The following is a 27,815-nucleotide window of genomic DNA, read 5'->3' on the forward strand; positions in this document are numbered from 1 at the left end:
AAGGTTAGAAAATTATAAAAATTCAAGGGAGCATAGATCTCACTGTGCTTGGGGACCATCGCGGACCACGGACCCAGTAGACACCCAGAAGTAGAATCTGGCACTTGCCAGATGCGCCCCACCAATGCCAAAATTAAAATCTGACACGTGTAAATAAAATTAAAATGTAAGACATTTTAGCCGTCAGATTTCTTCATAATTTACAATGAGGGTCTAATGTATTTTTCTACACCCACCCATAAAAATCTGGGTCCCGATCGTGGCACGGTGACCGTTGATCACGAATCAGACCCGTGCGACCAAACCCCATATCTGATCATCTCCAAATTTTGCATGGCCCTTCATCGGGCCATGGAGCACCTATCCTATAAGTTTCATGGTCAGAGGGCCACCAGAACTGCCTTAGTTATCCAAACAAGCTCTAGACCGCTCGTTGGTGGACCACTAGTTCCAAAACTATAGAATAATATCCGTCTCATTGGGCTTGACGTCTATCGCGGGAATCGGACCTGGGTACGGTCCAGAACCGGTCAACTTGAGCCGAAGGACGAGTGCATGAGAAATGCAAATACCCTAAAGGAAGGAGTTGGAACTTAAGTGAATTGACTCGTCCACTCTTATGTAAAGTTGAGGATTTCAGACCGTCGGTTTGCGACTAAACTTTACCCATGGAGTAAGGATATTTCCCTGCTCATATCCGTATAGTCGCGGCCCTGATCGATTATCGGTGACCATTGAACAGACTTCTTATCATATCTGTCGATCGGCGCATCCAAATGGCGGGCCGATCATATCCATACGTAGATCGTCATTAGGGCTAGCTATCCTACGGTGTATATTGACTTATACACCTCATAGTGGGCCCTAGAGCTTAAAAAACCCTCTCATAGGTCTAGTATAGTAAAAATCCACCACTTGGGGCCATTGTCATCAAATCTGGCACTATATAAAAGCCTTATTTGGGGCACCCCCTCCCCCATACGAATTTGCCCTAGAGAAGGAAGGAGAGAAGAGAGAAAAGGGAGAAGAGAAAGAGGAGAAAGAGAGAGGGAGAGTGAAGAAGGGAGTGAAGGTGGACCCTAGATCGAGGTGGGGCCCAAAGAATCAAACCTCACAACTCCCTACCTCTTCTCCAAGAAGAATCCCTCCTCTACAATCGCCCATTCATCCCATTGATCATCTAGGTAAGACCCATCACCCCTTTTTCCTTAAAACCCTTGGGATGAGAAGGGATTTAACGAATTTCTAACATGCAAATGGTTGTTTTAGGGAATCCGGCCGTCCGACCCCAAAAGCCCTCATTCCTGGGTCATTTCTAAGATCTCAACGATCCATAGGTGCGGACTATTATCCTTAGGTGGCCTAGCACCAATTATAGTTAGAGTTTAATGATTTTATTTGCTTGGTGTGTTGTATGGAAGAATCTAGAAAAACCTAGGAATGACATATTGTTGGAATTGTATGAATTGCATATTTATTTCTCTTTGATGTTAATCTTGCCTATCTCATAATCTAGTGTATGGATGATTACATGCTTATGTATGGTTGATTTCTTCTTCTCATATGTGTTGCTTCATCTTGTGTATGATTAATTGCTCTTGTACATATGATTTCTCAACATGGAGGAAGTGTTAACTTCCTTACTAACCCACACCACACACCTACACTTTATTCATGATATTAATAGTTGCTTGTTAGAGAAATTTGAATTGCATGTTGAGCAACATGAGAACATGGTGTTGAATATGCTTGATGTTACATTGGTAGTTGGCATGCTATGAGTCACTATTCCTACCCTTGGGTTGTTCAGGAACATGAGGAGAGCGTAGGTGGTTCCGTTGGTAGGACCACCTTGAGGCTAAACCCATGGGTTTGGGCGAGTATGTGTGGGCGGCAGTAGTTAGGCTACATGGGTCGCTTGTACCCGATGTCGTTCCGCCACATACTTGCCTAGGCTCTTGCGGTTTAGTCCACTGGCTGACCCACCTGGTTGTTAACCTTGTTTGCTCACATATGTATGGAAACTGGAACACCCTACCACCGTTGTAGCCCATCGATACCGGATGGAATATTGATCCACAGTCTCGTGAGCCGGGCATGGTGGAATGGGACACGGTGTCAGAGCTATCGGCCTACGCTGGGGTGACACGCTTCCCCGTAGTGATCGCAAGCGACCCCACATTCAGCACCCCTCATGTGCTTGAAGTCGGGGATGGGGAAAACCGGACGGGGTCAAGGATCGCGGGGTCTCGGCCTCACACATTGGGGGGCCTTGGCCTCACAACTAGTTAAGGGCATTTGATATGTGGGGTGTATCAGATTTCCAAATCTGCTGGATAAATGGACTTAACTAAGAACCCGGTTAACATCATCATTGCATGGCATTAGCTAGGTTGGCGACTCGACAGCCGAGGTCCTACTGATGGAGTGTTGGCATTGGCGATCGTTAGATGTTGTCGCACGAAGGAGCCTTGTGGTGAGGGCATACATCATATCATCCTGCATGCATGCACATTAACAAGACTTGATAGATGTTTATGATTGATTGCTTTTCATTAAATTCTTATTATAATTGATGTTTGTTGCAACTTAAGGTTAATAGCACCCACTGAGTTGATCACTCACTCCCACTCTGGGACGGTATTTTAAAACACTAACCAGACCCGTTCATAGATGCAGGTGATACAGATTTCGTGGAGCCTGGCGATGCGAGCCTCGAGGAGGAGGATGAGTTCCCTTCTAGTTGATGAGCGGGATCCCATCGGATCAGTAGATGGGTCGTTGGATCGCCGAGCAACGGCTCAGCTTTATTCTTTGGGACATGTCATTCTTTCTGTGATTTTGTTGGGTGTCACCTTGTGCGCCCGTTTGTATTCTTTTGATCATATATATATATATGTATAATTGATTTTCAGTAGACTTGTGTGGTTGTGCTTCATGTTCCAGAAAATTCCAGAATGCGCATTTAGACTGGATTAATCGCATATTAATGAAAACTGGTTATAAGTGACCCCGGGAACTCGGGAGTCGAGCGTATGCATGACCCCCATTTTTCAGGGTGTTACAAGATGGTATCAGAGCAATAGTTTGGAATCCCTTGGGCCATGGGTCATGAACTCACTAACGCGTCCGCTGACTTGAGAGGATATGTATTTGAAAACGCAACAGGGACTTAGAACGCTAGGAACCATCCCAGACCCTGAACCAATAATTGTAGACGGAGGGTAGGACTTCCAAGGAGTTAAGAATGGGTAGCGAGAAAGGGAATAGTAACGCTAGAGAGGGGGATCCGAGAGTCTTACAATGCCACGGCCCATTTCCGGGCAAGAAATTGAAAACTTGATGGTAAGACTCGATATGATTGAGTAGGAGATTTAGCTAGTTTAGTCCATCAAATTCCTAGGGCCTATGAGGCCAACTGAAGTAGGTGGAATTAGGGTGAAATGAATGTTAGAGTAACGATTAATGTAGGTGTAAGGTATTGTCTATAGGATGAGCGCATCCCATGTTTCATGATGACCTGTTGGAATGTATCCAACTAGAGGTAAAATTCTGGTTTTCCTTCTGAAATTTACTTGGAAAGTCCATCATCATGAGATTTGGAAATCCCACATCACGCCTCTCAACACCAGGCTCATCTAGCAAGCCTAGGAAGTTAATCTGGAATCCCATCCCACACTCATTCCAGACATGCCTTTCCCAATCGTGAGTTGGGATTAGCGTTGTAATCTCGTTTCCTGCAGCTTAATGCCACTAGGTGAATCGGCCTAAATCGAAAACCCTCTCCCCAACCTATTCCCTTAAAATCTTCACCTACCATCACTCTGTCCTTTAGTTTTTTCAGGACATTAATAGGAACGAGCCGGAGACTTAATGATTTGACGGTCAAAGCCATCATCCTACACCAAATGAGCGAATATCGGGCCAAATTTGATAGTTTCGACCCATTTCGGGGTAAAGAGTTAGGGGTGAATGAAAATTCACCGAAAATAGTGAAACTGAAGAAAAAATAGGATTTTGGCCCCTAACCAGGAAGAATTTCATGAAATAGATAAGCTCATTGTATAGATCAGATCCTCCTACCCCAAATTCATATATGGTATGTCGTGTAACTCATTCTGGTTTGCGAGATATGCCCCTCGCAAACTACCCCCGCCGCCTACCCTCGTGGCCCCCGCCGTCTGCCCGTGTGGCCCCCGCCGACAGTCCAGGGAGCCGCGTGCGCCCCACTGCCCATCCGCGTGCGCCCCACCGAATCCGCGTGCTCCCTGCCAAATCGGCGTGCTCCCCGCCGCCGGTCCGCGTTGCCCCCGTCGAAAATTTCTGCGAATTTAGGTTGACTTCAAAAATTCATATCTTCTTCGTTATAACTCTGATTTAGGTGATTCAAAAGCCATATTGAATATTGATGAGTCTAGTTTTATATAAAAATAATTAAAAAATAAAATAAAAATTATAATATAGTTAAAATTAAGATGTTTTACCAACTATCCCAAAAATTATTAATTTCAGACAGCTGTAGCTTCTGGAATTTTAATAATTTATTTACAACTCCAAATGAGATGAAATTTTGTGAAATGTCTTTAAAATTAATGATAAAATATTATAAAAATTTTAAAAATATTTTAGTTTGTGAAAGTATAAGAAACCTTGCAAGAAATAGAGACATTTTTGCAATCATACAAAAAAATGTTAGTTTCAGACAAATGTCAATTCTAAGGTCTTAATAATTTTTCTATAACTCAAGATGAAATGAAATTTTGTAATATAAGAGTAAACTTACTGATAACTTACTATAAAAATTTAGAAACTAGTTTAGTTACTGTAAATATATATAAAAAAAAAATATTACCAGAAATAAAGGTATTTTAGAAACAAATAGAAAATCATTGGTATTGGATGACTGATACTTCTAGAATTTTCATGATTTTTATGAAGCTTGAAGTAAAGTAAAAATTTGTAGAATAAAATTTTAATTATTAATGAATCACTATAAAAAATTAAAATAATAATAATAATAATAATAATTTAGTAGCTAAAGTGGCAAAGATTTACTTTCAAATAGCACTTGAATTGAACTAGATAAAGCAAAAATCCATCATCCATAGGATTGGTAATCTCATCTCACACTTTTTAACACAAGGCTCATTTTCCACAGCCTAGAAAGTTAATTTTAATCTCATATCAACTCCTTCCAAACATGTCATTTCCAATTTTAAAGTGGGATTAGTAATGCAATCCCATTTGATACTACTTAATACCACTGTCCAAACACATTGGGAGAATCCTGGGGGTTCTAAATCCAAGGGGCTCTAATTCCACTGACCAAACAAGCCCTTAAGGGGTGTTTAGCACATGGTATTTGAAAGGATTAGGTGGGATGAAATTGCATTTGGTCTGTGTAATTACATCCAACATTGAAGAGGATGGAAAGGGTAAGATTAGGTGGGATGGAATTGCATTTAGTTCCATGAAATTGCATTTGATCCCATGCATGGATTCCATGGATTTTGAAATCTACTACACATGTAGGCCCTACAATGAGGCATGCGTTAAACCATGCCATCCATCCATATGTGCCATTTACATGTGACATTCTGATTATATACGTGTACAACTGAACGACATCCGTTGTGAATTTGGTTTGCTGATTACAAAATTTCATGATCCACCAAACATGATTTAGCTTAATCCGGTGTTTTCCATGGTAAAATTTTTTTTATCCCAAACATGGGATTAGATGGCTGCAATACCATGGTATTTCTAAACATGCAATCATTGTGAAATAATGATGTTAATCCCATCTAATACAATTCAACACCATTCAATTCCGCTAACCAAACAAGCCCTTAGGCTTCCAAATCCCAACCCATTTCCTCCCTATTCCACTCACCTCTCTCAAATCCAAGGGCTTCGTATGGCCAATGGCATATATGGATTGTATTCATGCCGTTCATTCAGTTTTTCCGAATTATTTTAGGGTATGAGCCAAACAAATAGACAGCTGAAGTGAACCACACAGTGAGGACTGAACTCCCACCACTAAAAACATTTTTGAGTGGTGGAAAATGGCAGGTGAAAGAATGCACTCTACATGTTCCATAATATGGGGAGGTGTGGATGAGGCCTATTTTGAGATCCTGTAACAGTCTCTTTAATAATTTGGTTAGGAGCCGTGAAGCTCGTGTAGCGATTCATGTGTTTGATAAGATAATTTGAGTTGGGATCATGCCTGATCTTTTTACTTTTACAACGATGGTGAATGTTTGCTTTAAGAATGAGATGATGCATAGGCCAGCTGAGTTTGTTGCAGGTGTAGAAGATAAGGGGTTTGAGCCAAAATATAGTTACTTGTAATTCATTGATTGATGGATGGTGTGAGTTGGGTAAGACGGAAGTTGCATCAGACGTTTTGCTGTTAATGGGTGAGAAGGGTATTTTGCCGAATGGGGTTAGTTATACTTCGTTGATTAAAGCCTATTGTAAAGAAAGTGAGATTTAAAATATATATAATTGTATATACATGATATAGCTTGTTTGACTCTATCACCTAATTTGCTTGCTCGGCTTTACCATTTGAGGTGTGCATGTAATAGTTGTGTTGGGTTTAGTATTAGATGGGACCATGTCAAGATACGAGGGTAGTCAATATGAGACTCCGCCATGGCCGGCTCCTGGATCCTAGTGTGTCATATCTTAAGTACTTCCCTAAGTGTAGACTATGAAGCATTCGCACACACCCTCGTTGCGAATGAGTCAGCCTACCACCATAGTTTAGTCACGCTATTTTAGAGAGGAGAGTAACATAAGAGAACCTTCAAGGTAAGCAAATTTGTTACACTATAACTGAATAATGAGGTTTATTTGGTTAGTTACAAATGAGGACCCGTCTTCCTTGTGTAAACCTAAGATCCTTTTAGTTACCTTACATGGATAGTTAAGATAAGGCTTACGATGTCATCCTGCGGCTAAGAAAACTTTAGAAACCATCTAAATAATCCTACGTAGCCTCTACAATATATTCTTTTACCACTTTAGAATTTTCTATACATGTATGAACCTCTTAACCCACAAAAAGTGCGAAAATGCCTATTTTCACGGAATAGCCTCCTTAAAATTTCTGGTATATCCATAACATCAGTTAACAGATGAAGATTGATGCCTTGTGGGTTGCCAATGAACCAAGTGTATTTTTTTTTTCTTCCATATTTGAGTTTTAGTATTTTGTTTCTTTTAAAAATTACTTCTAACTATAATAGAAATCGTCTTATATGATTAAATTAGATTTTTTTTTTGTATATTTTTCTACTTCAAATAGTTTCTAGTACTGTTGAACTTCGACTCTTGAATAGGGTTGAGTTTAATTGTTTAATACTTTCAATGTGGTCTTCACCAAAATATTATAAGTTTTCTTATTTTCTTATGGAATCAAGATTCATACCATATTGAGGAGATGATGTTCTTCCTCTTTTCATTCCTATGGCCTTTTTTAGGGTCACCATCCCTTCTAAACCCTAGAGAGAACACTTCCATTCTAGATCTACTTCAAACCACTAGAATACTTTAAAACTTTCAATTATTCCTTCATTCTTGAAATTTATGAAACTAAAGTGCAGTCTACTCCTAACCCACTAGACATGAGATCGAATTGGTGATATACATCTAAGATTTTATACTACTAGAAACCTTTTTAGGATAATCATTTGACCATAAGCACCGTGGGAGATTTAAATCACTAATTTAGACAAGAATTAAAATGAGAACTCTTTCGAACTAAGACCTAAAGGATAACCTTATAAATAGGAGATTTAAACATTCCAATAATGGTCGTTTCCTAAATATTTAGATTAATCGGACCACGGAATTTCAGAAGTAAACACCTGCAAAGCATTCGCGGCTTGACTCAATTCTCAATCCTGGGCGACTACCAATGGACTCACTGCTTTGACCGAGCAGAAGACTAGGATCCACTAGGACGAAGAAGGGATACGATGAGCCTTCTACCCTGATCAGGTAGATGATCGACGTATCGGGTTCAAGCCTACTACAACCGTCTCTCCGTATTGGTCTACCATTGAAAATAAATATTTTTACTTTAGATAGAGGAAAACCGTCGCCATGAATCTAAATCTTTACAAATAAATTTTAGTAAACCATCAGGGTGAAAAAGTTTTAAGGGGGGTAGACTAAAATGACCCAGCCTAGCATAGATAATATACACCCTACCATGCATATAAACTTAAAATTAGTAAAACTTGGGCAAATGAAATAATAAAATCTTTGTTTATTACCTTTAGGCAATTTCGGGAAAGAAATTATTTTTAAGGGGGGTAGATTGTAACATCCTGGATTTTCACTGTTTTGTATTTCCAAAAATCCTTGAATTTTTTTTATTTATTAACTTATAATATCACTTAAATGATCAATAGCACTTAATGTTAGTCTATACAGGGGTTAAGCCAGTAAAGAACCATATAAATCCGATTAATCAACCATAGGAAGCCAACGAATCCGCCCGATCACTTGAGCATCAGGTGTAGTGTAATATCTCACCCAACCAGAACAGTGTCCTGGGGCGTCCACGTAGGATTTACCACAAGACCGTTCGTTTAAGCTACTCGTAATGAGGTATCACAAATAAATTAGACCAAGATTAGCCCAATTGATTAGGCCAGACGGGTCCTGATAGAATCTGGTGCGGGCCTCCAAGCCAGATGGCCGTTTACACTTAGCAACAGCCCGTGCGGGCTATATCGCGACATGGGAAGGTTATAAAATTATAAAAATTCAAGGGAGCATAGATCTCACTGGGCTTGGGGACCATCACGGACCACGGACCCAGTAGACACCCAGAAGTAGAATCTGGCACTTGCCAGATGCGCCCCACCAATGCCAAAATTAAAATCTGACACGTGTAAATAAAACTAAAATGTAAGACATTTTAGCCATCAGATTTCTTCATAATTAACGATGAGGATCTAATGTATTTTTCTACACCCGCCCATAAAAATCTGGGTCCCGATCGTGGCACGGTGACCGTTGATCGCGAATCAGACCCGTGCGACCAAACCCCATATCTGATCATCCCCAAATTTTACATGGCCCTTTATCGGGCCATGGAGCACCTATCCTATAAGTTTCATGGTCAGAGGGCCACCAGAACTGCCTTAGTTATCCAAACAAGCTCTAGACCGCTCGTTGGTGGACCACTAGTTCCAAAACTATAGAATAATGTCCGTCTCATTGGGCTTGACATCTATCGCGGGAATCGGACCTGGATACGGTCCAGAACCGGTCAACTTGAGCCGAAGGACGAGTGCATGAGAAATGCAAATACCCTAAAGGAAGGAGTTAGAACTTAAGTGAATTGAGTCGTCCACTCTTATGTAAAGTTGAGGATTTTGGACCGTCGGTTTGCGACCAAACTTTACCCATGGAGTAAGGATATTTCCCTGCTCATATCCGTATAGCCGCGGCCCTGATCGATTATCGGTGACCGTTGAACAGACTTCTTATCATATCTGTCGATCGACGCATCCAAATGGCGGGCCGATCATATCCATACGTAAATCGTCATTAGGGCTAGCTATCCTACGGTGTATATTGACTTGTACACCTCATAGTGGGCCCTAGAGCTTAAAAAAACCCTCTCATAGGTCTAGTATAGTAAAAATCCACCACTTGGGGCCATTGTCATCAAATCTGGCACTATATAAAAGCCTTATTTGGGGCACCCCCTCCCCCATACGAATTTGCCCTAGAGAAGGAAGGAGAGAAGAGAGAAAAGGGAGAAGAGAAAGAGGAGAAAGAGAGAAGGAGAGTGAAGAAGAGAGTGAAGGTGGACCCTAGATCGAGGTGGGGCCCAAAGAATCAAACCCCACAACTCCCTACCTCTTCTCCAAGAAGAATCCCTCCTCTGCAACCGCCCATTCATCCCGTTGATCATCTAGGTAAGAGCCATCACCCCTTTTTCCTTAAAACCCTTGTGATGAGAAGGGATTTCACGAATTTCTAACATGCAAATGGTTGTTTTAGGGAATCCGGCCGTCCGACCCCAAAAGCCCTTATTCCTGGGTCATTTCTAAGATCTCAACGATCCATAGGTGCGGACTATTATCCTTAGGTGGCCTAGCACCAATTATAGTTAGAGTTTAATGATTTTGTTTGCTTGGTGTGTTGTATGGAAGAATCTAGAAAAACCTAGGAATGACATATTGTTGGAATTGTATGAATTGCATGTTTATTTCTCTTTGATGTTAATCTTGCCTATCTCATAATCTAGTGTATGGATGATTACATGCTCATGTATGGTTGATTTCTTCTTCTCATATGTGTTGCTTCATCTTGTGTATGATTAATTGCTCTTGTACATATGATTTCTCAACATGGAGGAAGTGTTAACTTCCTTACTAACCCACACCACACAGCTACACTTTATTCATGATATTAATAGTTGTTTGTTAGAGAAATTTGAATTGCATGTTGAGTAACATGAGAACATGGTGTTGAATATGCTTGATGTTACATTGGTAGTTGGCATGCTATGAGTCATTATTCCTATCCTTGGGTTGTTCAGGAACATGAGGGGAGCGAAGGTGGTTCCTTTGGTAGGACCACCTTGAGGCTAAACCCATGGGTTTGGGCGAGTACGTGTGGGCAGCAGTAGTTAGGCTACATGGGTCGCTTGTACCCGATGTCGTTCCGCCACATACTTGCCTGGGCTCGTGCAGTTTAGTCCACTGGCTGACCCACTTGGTTGTTAACCTTGTTTGCTCACATATGTATGGAAACTGGAACACCCTACCACTGTTGTAGCCCATCGATACCGGATGGAATATCGATCCACAGTCTCGTGAGCTGGGCATGGTGGAATGGGACACGGTGTCCGAGCTGTCGGCCTACGCTGGGGTGACACGCCTCCCCGTAGTGACCGCGAGCGACCCCACATTCAGCACCCCTCATGTGCTTGAAGTCGGGGATGGGAGAAACCCGACAGGGTCAAGGATCGCGGGGTCTCGGCCTCACACATTGGAGGGCCTTGGCCTCGCAACTAGTTAAGGGCATTTGATACGTGGAGTGTATCAGATTTCCAAATCTGCTGGATGAATGGACTTAACTAAGAACCCGGTTAACATCATCATTGCATGGCATTAGATAGGTTGGCGACTCGGCAGTCGAGGTCACACTGATGGAGTGTTGGCATTGGCGATCGTTAGATGTTGTCGCACGAAGGAGCGTTGTGGTGAGGGCATACATCATATCATCCTGCATGCATGCACATTAACAAGACTTGATAGATGTTTATGATTGATTGTTTTTCATTAAATTCTTATTATAATTGATGTTTGTTGCAACTTAAGGTTAATAGCACCCACTGAGTTGATCACTCACTCCCACTCTGAGACGGTGTTTTAAAACACCAACCAGACCCGTTCATAGATGCAGGTGATACAGATTTCGTGGAGCCTGGCGATGCGAGCCTCGAGGAGGAGGACGAGTTCCCTTCCAGTTGATGAGCGGGATCCCATCGATCAATAGATGGGTCGTTGGATCGCCGAGCAGCGGCTCAGCTTTATTCCTTGGGACATGCCATTCTTTCTGTGATTTTGTTGAGTGTCACCTTGTGCGCCCGTTTGTATTCTTTTGATCATGTATATATATAGGTATAATTGATTTTCAGTAGACTTGTGTGGTTGTGCTTCATGTTCCAGGAAATTTCAGAATGCGCATTTAGACTGGATTAATCGCATATTAATGAAAACTGGTTATAAGTGACCCCGGGAACTCGGAAGTCGAGCGTATGCATGACCCCCGATTTTCACGGTGTTACAGTCACGTATGTGTGGGACTTGTTCTCTATTTAAATGATTTTGGATTCGTTGTCAGGATATTTTTTATATTTAATAGCAATTGATACTGTTTTATGACGTACTTATGCTCCATGTCTTACTAAATCCTCTATTGTTTATAAATCATCTAAATGTAATCAAAATATGAAGCCCATTAGGGCATCCATAACACCTGGGAATTCGAGAGCTGAGTTCTTACACGGCCCTCGAAAACCCGGGGCGTTACATTTTATATATTGATTTTATTTTATTTTTATGGGTATTAATGGTCAGAGTTTGTAAAAGGGATGATGTGTGGTTCCCTTTTGTAGTTGTTTTTGTTTTTTATTATTATTTTGTTAGGGTTATATGGTAAGAGTTTGTGAAAGAGATGAGGGTGTGGTCGAATAATGTAATGAATGAATTTTTGTAATGAAATAATGTTGTAATGGATGAATGTAATGAATGTTGGAATGAACGAATGTTATAATAGATAACTGTTGTAATGAACGAATTTTTATAATGGAGGAATGTTGTGATGGAAGAATGGTGTAATGGATGCATGTTGAGATAGAAGAATTGTGTAATGGATTAATATTATATGGTGGATCATCGCTATTCACTGTGGATCGCCAATACGATTGGCACAATATCGGCGATCCACCATATAATATTCATCCATTATATAATTTTTCCATCTCAATATTCATCCACTACAAAAATTTATCAATACATCCCATTCATAAGGTATTACAAGGTGGGGCATACATATTACGAGATCTTCATGGAAATATAAATACATCGGCCATCAATGACCAATATCTCAAAAGATATATTCTCACAATGTGATAAATAGTCATAGGATTTGAAAATTTTAAAAACTCTTAATCAGGAAGGATCTCCGAAAAGTTTGCGACTGTCGGGTCTCAGATTTTCACTCTTATACATAGATGCTCTTGTATAACATTCACACTACCCAAAGGGACATTTTTCTTTGAGATCCATCACGGTCGTTCATCTAAGCGGCTTTCTTTAGATCACCTAGTTCCTGACTGATGGAGTCATATTTGACTCTTACTATGGATCTGTTACTAGCGATGGGTTAGATCTGTCAGGTTAAGATCTCACATTCTTTTAGTTTTAATGGGACCATGATTATTTGATCGAATAACCCAGTGTGATCCGTTGAGTAATCTCTATGTCTCTTCTGATCTCCTTGATGATTGACTCAATCTGTTCGATACTAATACATTATCGGGCATATCATATTCTTCTTTGAGCATGTCACCCGTTCTTTCTGTTCTCATCCAGGCATAGTTGTGGACCCAACCCGGATGATGTGTTTGTTTCTCCTGATTCGGGCTTGAGTCATGGCTGGGTTCACTTGGATATCGTCGGTCCAATCTCTGAATCTTCGGAAACTTGTTGAATACTATAGTCTTTCCATTCGTATCTAAGAATATCACTTTGGAAGGACAGTAAGAGAGAGCCTCGTCGAGAGAATAATCATCAAATTTTTTATAAGATCTGTTTTCTCATCAGGTCTCTTATAAATATATTGGGTACATTGCCTCGTTAATGGGTATGCTTAGAACTGGGTAGAATCCGACCCGATCCGATGGATCCGACGGATCCAATCCGAACCGAAGGTCAGGATCGGATCGGATTGAGTAGGCCCACTTAGATCAGATTGTACACCGGATTAAGTTTGGATCAATGGCCAATCTAGACCGATCTGATCCGATTGGATCTAATCTGATCCATCTATGTCTTTTAACAGATAATTTTAGGGCTTTATCCTAAAAATGGAGTGTATTCAATCCTTAAGTGGAGTACACCACCAGAAACGTTGTGAATTGAACATCTACCGTTGAAAATTTATTGGGGGCCAAAGAAGTTTTAGATCAAGCTAATATTTGTTTTCTCCCTTCATTCATGTCTTTCTAATCTTATGAACATGTTGGATGACAAATAAACATCACTGAGGCCTTACAAAGTTTTCAACGATGGTGTAACATCCTGGATTTTCACTGTTTTGGATTTTCAAAAATCCTTGAAATTTTTTTATTTGATAATATCACTTAAATAACCATTAGCACTCAATGTTAGTCTATACAGGGGTGGAGCCAGTAAAGAACCGTACAAGTCCGATTAATCAACCGTAGGGAGCTAACGAATCCACCCGATCACTTAAACATAAACTTTAGCCCCATGATTTACTCACATAGGGCCCAAAATCTAACCGACCCATTGCTAACAAATCAAGACAATCATAGCTAAATTAAAGATCTAACCGAGGTCGAGTCAAATAAAGTCCGGATCTGGATTAATAGACCAAATCAATCCCGTTACTTTTTTAGCCTAAAACCGATGGTTTAGAGTAATCATGACCAAATCTCCACTTTCACTAGGTATAAATAGGTCATACTATGAACATAGTTAATCAAAACCCTAATCATTGCCCACAAGAAATTTCACTACCAAATTCATTCCAGAAATGCCCCGATTTTCTGAACAAGCTCTAGACCGCTCGTTAGTGGGCCACTAGTACTAAAACTATAGAATACTGTTTGTCTTACTGGGCTTGACGTCCATCACGGGAGTCGGACTTGGGTACTGTCCAGAACCGCTTAACTTGAGCCAAAGGACGAGTGCATGAGAAGTGTAAATACCCTAAGGGAAGAAGCTGAAACTTAAGTGAATTGAGTCGTCCACTCTTATGCAAAGTTGAAGATTTCAGACCGTCGATTTACAAATAAACTTTACATGTGGAGTAAAGATATTTCTCTACTCATATCCGTATAATCGCGGCCTCGATCGACCATCGGTGACCGTTGAACAGACTTCTAATCATATTTGTCGATCGGCACATCCAAATGGCGGACCGATCATATTCATACGTAGATCATCATTAGAGCCAACTATCCAACGGTGTATATCGACTTATACACCCCATAGTGGGCCCTAGAGGCTAGAAAAATCCTCCCATAGGGTTAGTATAGTAAAAACCCAACACTTGGGGCCATTAACACCAAATTTGACATTATAAAAGGGCCTCATTTGGGGCACCCCTCTTCCCATACGATTTTTCATTTTTAAAGGGGAGAAAAAGAGAAAGAGGGAGAGAGTAAAGAGAGAAGAGAGAGAGCTAGGAAGAGTGAAGAAAGAGAGTGAATGTGAGAGCAAGGGTGAACCATAAATCGAGGTGGGGCCCAAGGAAACCAAATCTTGCAACTCCCTATTCCTTTTCCAAAGGAAACCCTTCACCACAATCGCAAGGATCGCTCCATTGATCATATAGGTAAACCCCTCACCTTTTTTTCTTGAAACCCTTGAGTTGAGAAATGATTGGCATGGAGTTCTAACATACACGTGCTTGCTCTAGGGATTCCGACCGATCGACTCCCAAAATCCAAGTCGTTTCCAAGTCTTCAATGATCCATAGGTGCGGACTATTGTTCTTATGTGGCCTAACACCAATTTTAATATGAATCTAATGATTTTGTTTGTTGAGTGATGTATTTGGGTAATCTAGAGAAATCTAGACAAGACATTATACTTTAGATCCCCCCAAATTAATGTGGAATGATGATGGAATGCTTGTTATTTCTCAAACATGATTGGGTATGTTAATGATGATTGCTTGTACATTCCTTGCTCGGTTTATGTATGATGTTTTTCCTATAACATGTTTGATGCACTAACCCTTGTGTATATTTTGGTATTAGGAGATATATGAAATGCTTGCCTTCCACACTAACCCACACAACACTTGCACCTTTATTTCATGATATTGTTAGTATTTGCCTTGTAAAAATCTAGATTCTATGATGGAAATATGAATGTATGCTATTACCTATGCTAGTTGATAACCCATGTTAGTCGGCATGCTACACATTACCACCAAACCCTTAGGTTGGTCAGGAATACGAGGAGAGTGAAGGTGGTCCCGTTAGTAGGACTATCTTGAGGTTAAACCCATGAATTTGGGCGGGTGCGCGTGGGCGACAGTAGTTAGACTACATGGGTCGCTTGTACCCGATGTTGTTTGTCACGTGCTTGCCTGAACTCGTGCGGTCTAGCCTATTTACTGACCAACCTTGATTGTTAACCTTGTTTGCTCACATATATATGGAACCTGGAACACCTTACAACCGTTGTAGCCCATCGATAACCAGATTGAAACCGATCCACCGCCTCGTGAGTTAGGCATGGTGGAATGGGACACTATGTCCGAGCTGTCGGCCTACGCTGGGGTGACCCGCCTCCCCGTAGTGCCCGTGAGCGATCTCTTTTTCTCAGCACTCCCCATGTGCTTGAAGTCGGGGATGGGGAACCCGACGAGATCAAGGATCGCGGGGTCTTGGCCTCACACATTGGGAGGCCTTGGCCTCGTAACCAATTCAGGGCATTGATACGTGGAGTGTATTAGTTTTCCCAACCTGCTGGATGAATGAAATTAACTAAGAACTTGGCTAACATTATCATCGCATCACACTAGCTAGGTTGGCTACTCGATAGTGAAGGTCACTCTGAGGGAGTGTTGGTCATACGCGATCGTTAGATGGAGTCGCTCAAGGGAGTGTTGTAGCGAGGGCATGCATCATATCATCCATCATGCACACGCATTAATAAGATTTGTTAGGTGCTTATGAATGATTGCTTTTCATTAAATTCATAATATAACCGATGCTTGTTACAACTTAAGTTTAATAATACCCATTGAGTTGATCACTCACTCCCACTCTGGGACGGTGTTTTAAAACACCAACCAGACTCTCCCGTAAATGCAGGTGATGTAGAGTATGAGGAGCCTGGCAGCGCGAGCCTTAAGGAGGAGAACGAGCTATCCTACTTTCAGTTGATGGGCGGTTCTCCATCGGCATAGCGGACATGATTTAGATTGCCGAGTAGTGAACTCAACCCTATTCTTTTGGACATGACATTTTTTGTGATTTTTTTGGGCAACGCCTTGTGCGACTTATTTATATTCTTTGGACTTGAATATATATTTGAACTCTGTCATTTCAGTAGACTAGATGTGATTGTGTTTCATGTTCCAAGAAATTTCATGCTGTGCAATTAAACTTGATTAAACGCAAATTAGTAAACATTAGCATAAGTGATACCTGGGAACTTAGGAGTCGAGTGTATGTACAACCCCCGATTTTCAGGGTGTTACAGATGGAAATTAATACTTTTACTTTTTCTTGTTGTATGATCTACTTGAGCTTTGGATATTGTAACATCCTGTATTTTCACTGTTTTGGATTTTCAAAAATCCTTGAATTTTTTTTAATTAACTTATAATACCACTTAATGACAATTGACACTCAATGTTAGTTTATACAGGAGTGGTACCAGTAAAGATCCGCACAAGTTTGTTTAATCAACCGTAGGAAGCCAACAAATCCGCCCGATCATTTGGACAACAAGTTTGGTCCTATGATTTACTCACATAGGATCCAAATCTAACCGACCCATCGATAATAAATCAAGATAATCATAACTAAATTAAAGATCCAACCGAAGCCGAGTCAGACAAGGTCCAGATCTTGACTAATAGACCAAATGAACCCTGTTACTCTTTTAGCCTAAAACCAACAGCTTAGAGTAATCATGACCAAATCTCCACTTTCACTAGTTATAAATAAGCCACACTACGAACATAATTAACTCAAACCCTAATCACTGCCCACGAAAAATCTCAATACCTGATTCATTCCAGAAATGCCCTAATTTTCTGAACAAGCTCTAGACCACTCGTTAGTAGACCATTAGTTCCAAAATTGTAGAGTAATGTTCGTTTTATTGGGCTCGACGTCCATCGCAGGAGTTGGACCTGAGTAGTGTTCATAACCGCTCAACTTGAGCCGAAGGACGAGTGCATGAGAAGCGCAAATACCCTGAAGAAAGGAGCTAGAACTTAAGTGAATTGAGTCATCCACTCTTATGCAAAGTTGAGGATTTCGGACCGTCGGTTTGCGACCAAACTTTACACGTGGAGTAAGGATATTTCTCTGCTCATATCCGCATAGTCGCGGCCCCGATCGACCATTGGTAACCGTTGAACAGACTTCTAATTATATCTGTCAATTGGCTTGCATCCAAATGGCGGGCTGATCGTGTTCATACGTAGATCATCATTAGGGATAACTATCCTATGGTGTATATCAATATGTACACCCCATAGTGGGCCTTGGAGCTTAAAAAGACACTCTCATAGGTCTAGTCTAGTAAAAACTCAATACTTGGGGCCATTTCCACCAAATTTAGCATTATAAAAGGGCCTCATTTGGGCACCCCCTCTCCCCATACGATTTTGCCCTAGAAGAGAGAGAAGAGAGAAATGGGAGAAGAGAAGGAGGAGAAAGAGAGAGGAAGAAGAGAGTGAAGGAGGGTGTTGTTGATGGTGGGGCCCAAGAAAGCTCAACCTTGCAACTCTCTACCCCTTTTCCAAGGAAATCCCTACACCACAACCACAAGAATCGTTCCGTTGATCATTTAGGTAAGATCCCCCATCCCTTTTCTTGAAACCCTTGTATTGAGAAGGGATTGGCTTGGAGTTCTAACATACAAGTGGTTGCTTTAGGGATTCCGGTCGATCGACCCCAAATTCCTCATTCTTAGGTCATTTTCCAAGTCTTCAACGATCCATAAGTGCGGACTATTATCCTTAGGTGGTTTAGCCTAATGATTTGGATTGCTTGAATGATGTATTTGAAAATTTTAGAAAAACCTAGGAATTATATGTCTTGCTTGGAATTGCACGGAATGATATGTTTTGTTTGGTTCTTACATGATGTTGTTCTTGCCTCTCATATGATTTGCTACAATGGTTAATTACATGTTCATGTCTTTTGTGATTTTCTCATAAGGTGTTACTTTATAACATGTATAATTCCTTAATTCTTGTGCTATTTGGTTCTATAAAGTGTAGGAAGTGCTTAGCTTCCTCACTAACCCACATAACGCACTTGCACCCTTAGTTCACATCATGATTAGATTTGCTTGGTAGAGACATTGAGATTCTATGTTGGAAGATGTGAACGTATGCTTATACTTGTATTGGATGATAACCCTGATTGTGACATGTTATGAAATTACCCTCAACCCTTGGGTTGGTCAGGAAAATGAGGAGAGTAAAGGTGGTCCCGTTGGTAGAACCATCTTGAAGCTAAACTCATGGATTTGGGCAAGTGCGTGTGGGCGACAGTAGTTAGACTACATGGGTAGCTCGTACCCGATGTCGTCTGTCACGTGCTTTCCTAGACTCGTGCGGTCTAGCCCATTTACTGTCCAACCTTGTTTATTAATACTGTTTGCTCACATATGTATGGAACCTGTAACACCCTACAACCATTGTAGCCCATCGATAATCAAATTAAAACAGGTCCACTGCCTCGTGAGCCGGGCATGGTAGAATAAGACATTGTGTCCGAGCTGTCGGTCTACGCTGGGGTACCGCGCCTCCCCATAGTGACCGCGAGCGATCCTTTTCTCTCGGCACTCCATATGTACTTGAATTCGGGGATGAGGAACCCGATGGGATCAAGGACCGCGGGGTCTCGGCCTCACATGTTGGTGGGCCTTAGCCTCGCAACTAGTTCAGGGCATTTGATACGTGAGGTATATCAGATTCCCCAACCTGCTTGATGAATAGACTTAACTAAGAACCCGATTAACATTACCATTGCATTGCACTAGCTAGGTTGACGACTCGGCAATCGAGGACGCTCTGAGGGAGTGTTGACATACGTGATCGTTAGATGGAGTCGCTCGAGGGAGTGTTGTGGTGAGGGCATGCATCATATCATCTATCATGCATATGCATTAATAAGATTAATTAGATGTTTGTGAATGATTCCGTTTCATTAAGTTCATAATATAACTGATGTCTGTTACAACTTAAGACTAATAGCACCCACTGGGTTGATCACTCACTCTCACTTTGGGATGGTGTTTTAAAACACCAACCAGACTCTTCAGTAGATGCAGGTGATGTAGGGTACGAGGAGCATGACGGCGCGAGACTGGATGTGGAGGACAAGTTGTCCTATTTCCAGTTGATGGGTGGCTCGCCCTAGTTTTGCGGGCAGACTTGGATTGCTAAGTAGGGGACTTGGTGAATCATTCTTTTGGACATATTTTGTTTATACTCTTGTTGGGCAACGCCTTGTACGACCCATAGTTATAAATTTTCTTTTGGACTTATAAACATTTAACCTTTCCCATTACAGTTGACTAGTTGTGAATTGTGATTCATGTTTTAAGTAATTTCAGGCTGCATATCTAAACCTTATTAAACGCACTTTAATAAGAAAATAGGTTATAAGTGATACCCGGGAACTCGAGAGTCGAGTGTATGTACGACCCCCGATTTCCAAGGCGTTACAGATATGCATCAATTTTGAGTTTAACCCCTAAAATGATATGGAAAAACGAATGGACATTGTGGATAAACCACATGCATTCACGGTGGGCCTAAACAAAGTTTAGTTAGTACAATAAAGAGCATACTGATGCAATCTGATTCTGCGTGGTACACACCAGCTATATACAGCTGGTATAGATACGTGTTGTGTGAAGACGAGCGTAGACGCGCCTCGAGCTGCGAGTTATACGAACGGCTTAAATGAGATTAAAGTTATATGGGCCCCACCATAACGTTTATTTTCAATCTAATCTTTTAATAAAGTTAAAAATACATGGATGAATAGGAAAAACAAATTTCATATTGATCCGAAACTTCTATGATATCCAAAAGGGTTTCAATGGTAAACATTCAATCCCCTACTATTTTTTGCAGTGTGGTCCAACTGATCTTTATATCTATCTTATTTTTCGGCTCAAGCCTTAATACAAGCTCTCCAAATGGATGGACGGTTTGGATATAACACATACCTCAAGTTTGACCAACAGAGCTTGCTGACGTCAATACACCACGAGCTAATCCGCTTCCGAACCGTGACTTGTACTCCACGTCTCTACCCACTTCTTTCTCCTCTACCGTAATCCTGCCCCTCCATACGAAGTAGGTCCCGATCTGAACCGTACCCAACTCAATCCGAGTCAGACTCGGTTCAGGTTAGGCCAACAGCGCATCGGGTCGGATCGAGTTAGCTGACCCAGACTCGGTCTCAGATCGGATCAAGTTCGGATCAATTATTTGAAAATTCGAATCAAGTCGAATTGGACCCAATCCGGTCTGACTTGACTCGATGCCCACCTCTAGGTATGCCAATCATGACCGTCTAGCCTATGCTGAGTTGCTTTTCAAAAGGCAAATATAACGGCCTATCCTTGCCTTTACATTTATAATAGAATGTGTATTGCCAAAAGAAAATACCAACCATAATACTCTTTGGTGAGAGCGTATTTTGCATAACGTGCAGTTACATGTGTGGACACATGGCAGCCTTTAATTGGCCCACTTTATGACTCAAAAATTGTTATAAACAAATGCATACATTAAAATAATTAAAATAAATAAATAAATAAAAATTGAACGGACAACTTAGATAAAACCGATAAATCACAGCCCCATGGAGCCTCTCTCTTGACTGAGTCCGTCCATGTGGGAACAGGGCACAATCTGCTTCCCAATGATTCAAAATCCGACTATCTGGACCCACCATGATGTATGTTATCTTATATATGAGCTGTTTTATCGGCTCATTTTAAAGCATGGCCTCAAAATTAAAAATATCCAAAGCTGAAGTGGACCCCACCACCGGAACCAATGGAGATAATAATGCCGACTTCGTGGGGCCTACCATGATATTCATTTATCATTGGACCTGTTCATGTGATCACACGGACCTGGAAAATGAGAAAACACAAATATCAGCTCATCCATAACTTTTCAACGGTTGGCATTCAATCCCCTTTGTTTCTTGTGGTGTGTGGGGTCCACTTGAGCTTTAGATCTGCCTCATTTTCAGGCTCCTGCCCTGAAATGAGCAAAACGGATGGACGGCGTGGATGAAACACATCTATTATAGCCAGAACCCTAGAGTTGGATCACCATGGATATCCATGTTGGAGTACGGTTCTGACAAGTGGGCCCATGTATCAGGAAGTAAGACCGTTGATCTGTTGCATCATATTGTAGATGGTCTATGTTCCAAAATTCTGCTACATTCATAGATTTTATATATCAAATTTTCAATTGAATGTGAACCGTGCCGTACTTCTCTTTCCAACCGTCTATTTGTGGGTCACGTATCTAAATGTAAGGGAGTGTCCCATCAGGGGAGTTTTTGGAGGAATGGTCCATCCTTGGTGGAAGCAACATCCCAACGGTTTATTTTAGTGATGCATGGGCCCCACTTGTCAGAAATGAAACATTGAGTATTGCGGAAGCGGATTGGCTGGTGTACCACACACCAGCTATATAGCTGGTGGGGTACGTGTCGCGCGTAAGCGAGCGTTGACGGCCCTCGACCTCTGAGTTGTACGAACGGTTAAAAGTAGATCAAAGCTACATGGCCCAAAAATGATGTATTTATTATATCCACACCGTTCATTCATTTTTTTAGATCATTTTAGAGTATGAGCCAAAAAATGAATCATATCCAAAGATCAAATGGACCACACCATAGATAGCAGTAGGGATAATGATTTTCACCGTTAAAACATTCGTTGGGTCCACAATAACGTTTATTTTCCACCCAATCTGTTCATAAGGTCACAAAGACCTGGATGAAGAGGAAAATCATACAAAACTCCTGTGACCACGAAAAAGGTTTCAATGGTAGAGCTTCAATCCTCCACTGCTTTTTGCAGTGTGGTCCCATTTGATATTTATATCAGTCTTATTTTTCGGCTCAAGCCTTACGAAGAGTTCGAAAAATGGATGGACGGTTTGGATATAACATATATCTCATGATGGGACCCACAGAACTTGCTGACGTCAACACACCAGCTAGATCGCTGGTGTGTTGGTACACTAGCCAATCCGTTTCCGAGTATTGCTCCAAAGCGTCGGACGGAGGATCCTAGAATTTCTTTCCTCTCTAATCGAACGGTTAGGATTGTACTTCTAGGAATTTCACCACCGTCCATCAAATGTGAGACACAACTGATCAATGGCCTGGATTATTGTATCATGGGTCCCACTTGTCATTGCGGGACACGCAAGCACAAATGACACCAACGGTCACCGTGCGTGTTATCCGACCTTTCCATCAGGTGGGCCACGGTGCTGGAATTAAAATCCGGCCGTTTCACTATTCATGTGTACTACAGTGCACTTTTACTAACCGTCCATTTGTATTTTGCAATGACCCATCTGATGGAACGCTCGGATTTCTCGCAAGCATGCCATATTGGCACGTGTGATCGCGTTCGGTGAGCATGGCTCCACACGCGCGTGGGCTTATCAAACTGATACGGTAGAGCCATCTCTCCACACGACACGTGGCAGGTGATGTATCGATCGGGTCCAACCCATATACAGACACCAGAACGGATGGCTTAAGGTGAACCCACGAGACAATCCTATCCGCTGCTTTTTCTATAGTTAATCGACTGCCTATTTCACCGTTGAATGTTTTTGTTTTCAACTGTCATTATAATGGCCATAGATCATATGCATGAGATTTTCTAATAGGATCTCTTTTTTATATATAAACCATCCATGCCAGGTACCGGCATATGGACGGACCTTATTTGTACATCAGACTGCCACGTGTACTTCTGAGATATGAATCTACCATACTCCGGTTCTTCCGGATCCACCGTATCACCAGTCATCACCCAACGTGACAGCTTCATCTTTAAGACTCCAGTGGACCAGAATCGTCTAAACCACTTGTTTTATGCAGCGCGGCAACCGCACAAGCTATGTGGGGCCCACCATGGTTTATACGTAAAATCCACACCGTTCATCAGATGATTGATATTATTTTTACTATGTATGTAGAATATAATCCTGATTAAAAACTTATATGGACCACACAAACTGGAAGAATGTAAAATTACGGCTAAAACAGCTAAATTCAGAGGGATTGGCCTCCTAAGTTTCTATCAGGACGATTTTTGTATACATTCCTCTTGTTGTGAATTATTTAGACCTGATTAACGGTTTTGATTAAAGAAAAAACATGATGACGGGCCCACACACAAACCTATTAATGGTATCCCATCTTCATTATTCCATGTGGTGTGGTCCATATGATCTATATATTTATCTTATTTTATTAATAGTAACAAAAAATTGATGATAAAACCTGATAGACGGACTGGATCTTTCATATATAACATGGTGGGCCACATAGACTTAGGTGGTGTTACAGGATTCCCACAGTTTTCCGGAATAAATTTACTTTATCGATACGATACTCGGCTGCGTGTGACGCTTGATACGCAGGCACTAAGAAATTGTACGCGTGGCATATATTAATTCAAATAAAACCGACAAGTCCGTCCATCTAGCTGTTTCCACGCCACTACCATGAAATTATCTTTTGGGAAAATTATAAGCTCTGATTCGTGGACACTTGTCCGTAGAAAAAAGACCGTTGAATACTTTTCATTTTAAACCGTCCAATAAAGGTCCACCAAACCATACTATTATAATAAAATAATCTTAAATTTTTTTTATTCGTGATACACCATCACAAGAAACCATAACTTTTGACAGTTCAATTTGACTACGTGCAATTTTTAAGTAATTAATAAGAGCCTGCGTATCATCTATCACACTCCGCCAGAGTATAAATGATTTTCACTACCTTTTTTTACCGTTTCCGAAAAGGAAAATTGGGGGGTGGTGGGCCCCTCTTTCTACAGAAAACGAAATTCCACCACCAACAGACGGAGAGAGAGAGAGAGAGAGACAGAGAGAGAGAGCTCTTTCTCTGCAATTTTCTTTTCTTCCACCGAAAACCACAGAATCAATCAAAGGCAAACCAGTCTTCATTCAAAGGTATTTAATCCTCCTTCAAATCCCAACAATACCCACTTCGTATTTTTTTGATTTTTTTTTTTTTTATTTATCTAATTGCGTGGGAAATCCATCTTCTATTTAATATACATAAGGTAGAAAAGAGCATTAAAAAAAAATCTCTCTCTAGAGTCTTCTCATCTGGATCTGTTATAGATTTATATCTCTAATTGGTAGTATTTGGGTGGCAGCTTCTCTTCAGATTCTGCTGTTTGTGTTCAATTTCTGTGAAAGATTTGACTTTTTTTGGGGGGATTTCTAACTTGGGCTTGTGATTTTTTTTAAAAAAAAATTTTAATTTTTTTGTGGGTTTGTTTTTTATCTGAAAAATTGCAACTCTTTAGGTTGATTTTGGAGAAAGACTTGATTTAATTTCTGTTATTTGGGTTGTTATTATTATTATTATTTTATTTTTTTTTGGGATTTTGTTTGTTATTGGAAGAAATTGCAGCTTTTGGTGTGGTTTTTCAGGGAAATATCTTACTCTTGTTTGTAATTTCTATCATTTGGGCTTTGGTTTTTTTTTTTTTTTTCTGGGTTTTTTTTTTTTTTTTTTTTTTTTTTTTTTTTTTTTTTTTGGGTGTAGTTTTTTAAGGAAAATGGTGGAAGATTTGAAATTTCTGTGATGGGTAATGACTGTTTGAACTTGGATTTCTCTGCATGAAAGCAAGGAATCTCCTTTTGGGGAAATTTATATCTGTTTGGGTTTGGATTCCTTTTGAATTATTCTTGTAAATCAGGAAAGATTTGATTTTTTTCCCTTCTTTTGTGGGTGATCTATATTTGAACTTGAATATCTCTTCATGAAAGGAAGGAATTTCCTTTTGGGGATATTTCTATGTGCTGGGTTGTGAAACTGCAGGAAATTGCTATTGGGTGCCTGTAATTTAGAATAAGGAAGTCTCTTTTCAGGGATTTATATCTGAACTTGTTACTGATTGCATGTGCTTGTCAGGAGGACTAGAAACACTGTTTCCTTTTGGTGTATTTGGGTCTGTTGGGTTGTGAAATTGCAGAATCTTGTTCTTGATTTCCTGCATGCTAGAAAGAGATTCTGTTGTACATCTTCTCTTTGGGAGATTTCTGCCTGTTGGGTTGTGAAATTCGGCAGGCTGTTATACTTGATTCCTGTTTCTAAGTTGGGTTTTTCAGGTTCTTTGATTTCCTTGGCTGTACAAGCTGTGCTGTGAGAGAGATGGGTGAAGCTCTTGTTGCAAGGTACTGGTGCCACATGTGCTCGCAAATGGTGGATCCGGTCATGGAAGTCGAGATCAAGTGTCCATTTTGCGAGAGTGGGTTTGTGGAAGAAATGGATAGCAGAGGAGATGACGAGGATCTCGGATCGGATAGAACTTTCTCCCTTTGGGCTCCCATCTTGCTCGGAATGATGGGTAGCCCGTCCCGCCGCCGAAGATTCCGAAGACATGAAGAAGAAGAAGATGAAGAAACTCGGGGAGAATCGGAGCTAGAACGGGACATTGAATCGATCCTGCGGAGGAGGAGGAGGAGCTCCGCTGCGATCCTCCAATTGCTTCAGGGCCTCCGTGCAGGCATCGCATCTGAATCAGAGAATCCCGAAAGCGAAAGGGAACAAGAGCGAGAGAGGGAGCGAGAGCATGTGATTCTCATCAATCCTTTCAACCAGGCTGTGATTCTTCAAGGATCGTTTGATTCGAACCAGGGCGAGAATGAGAGCTCGAACATCCATGGCTCTTTGGGCGATTACTTCATTGGGCCTGGTTTGGATCTCTTGCTGCAGCATCTGGCAGAAAACGATCCGAACCGATATGGGACACCACCAGCGCAGAAAGAGGCAGTCGAGGCGATGCCGACTGTGAAGATCACTGAGAATTTACAGTGTTCGGTCTGTTTGGAGGATTTCGACATTGGGTTGGAGGCGAGAGAGATGCCATGCAAGCATAAATTCCATAATGGCTGTATCTTGCCGTGGCTCGAGCTTCATAGCTCGTGTCCAGTGTGCAGATATCAGATTCCCGCAGATGGTTCTAAGGATTCAAATGGGTCTGATAATAGTAATAGAGTTGAGAGCAGTGGTGTTGAGCTGAGCACTGAAGGTGGGAGTGGGAATGGTAGAAGGTTCTGGGCCCCTGTCCCGTGGCCTTTTAATGGGTTGTTTTCGCCATCCGAATCTCAGACAGATGGGAATTCTTCTACTTCAGCTTCTTCATCATCAGCAGCATCCGGAAGTAGTACTCATGCTGATGAGAACTGAGCATGTTTGTTTGATGATGAATGTGATCGAAACATGTTTTCTAGTACATGGCAGTTGTGTATGGTAATCAGGACCCTTGATTTGGCGTGGTGGGCCATATCCATAGGATTGGATTGCAGTAGCCATCCAATCAGCCACCCCCAAATGGGAAGGTTAGCCCCGAACAAAGCTCAGTCCAATCTTCAACCAGGGAAAACTCGCAGCACCTGCCAGGTCAGAGTCATCCAATGGCTGCAATTTCGGCCTATAGCATATCCAGATGGTAACCCAACAAGATCAATAGTCCCGATTTTCACACATGTCTGCTATGCGTATGGTAAGCACTAAGCACAGAACTACACAGAACTTTTATGATGCAAGCTTTGGAGTTGCATTTCTCTTGTTTAATACCCTATCTTCTTGTTTTTTTTTTCACCTTCCATCATCTGTATATATTCTGTTACTTGGGAGCTTTTAAGAACTTACTACCATATGCCTTTCTCTTTTCATTTTCCAGAGAAACTTACAGCTGCTATCTCCCCAATCAAACTTCTAATCATCTTTTCTTTTTGGTTGGTATGGAATTTGGTTTGTGAAAACAAGAACTTACTACTATATGCCTTTCTCTTTTCATTTTCCAGAGAAACTTACAGCTGCTATCTCCCAAATCAAACTTCTAATCATCTTTTCTTTTTGGTTGGTATGGAATTTGGTTTGTGAAAACCCCATAAAGGAAATATGACAGTCTTCGATCTCACCACCATTAGATGATTGTTGATGTACAGGGATTGGTATTCGAGTGGGGAATTGTATATGGACGGCAGGA

At 41.1% G+C, this 27,815-nt stretch overlaps 1 protein-coding gene across 1 annotated transcript; it reads left to right on the plus strand.

Moving 5' to 3' along the window:
- The first annotated feature begins 24,594 nt into the window (after nucleotides 1-24,594).
- Nucleotides 24,595-27,478, plus strand: LOC131227401 (E3 ubiquitin-protein ligase SIRP1-like). The gene is made up of 2 exons (XM_058223197.1): nucleotides 24,595-24,759; nucleotides 25,930-27,478. The coding sequence occupies exon 2, from the start codon at nucleotides 25,973-25,975 to the stop codon at nucleotides 27,008-27,010; it is 1,038 nt and encodes a 345-aa protein (XP_058079180.1). The 5' UTR covers nucleotides 24,595-24,759; nucleotides 25,930-25,972; the 3' UTR covers nucleotides 27,011-27,478.
- The last annotated feature ends 337 nt before the right edge of the window (nucleotides 27,479-27,815 follow it).

Source organism: Magnolia sinica, chromosome 15, assembly GCF_029962835.1.
Source record: "Magnolia sinica isolate HGM2019 chromosome 15, MsV1, whole genome shotgun sequence".
Lineage (NCBI taxonomy): Eukaryota > Viridiplantae > Streptophyta > Magnoliopsida > Magnoliales > Magnoliaceae > Magnolia > Magnolia sinica.

Coding starts and splice junctions, on each gene's coding strand:
- LOC131227401 (XM_058223197.1), top strand. CDS start 25,973: ATGGGTGAAGCTCTTGTTGCAAGGTACTGGTGCCACATGTGCTCGCAA.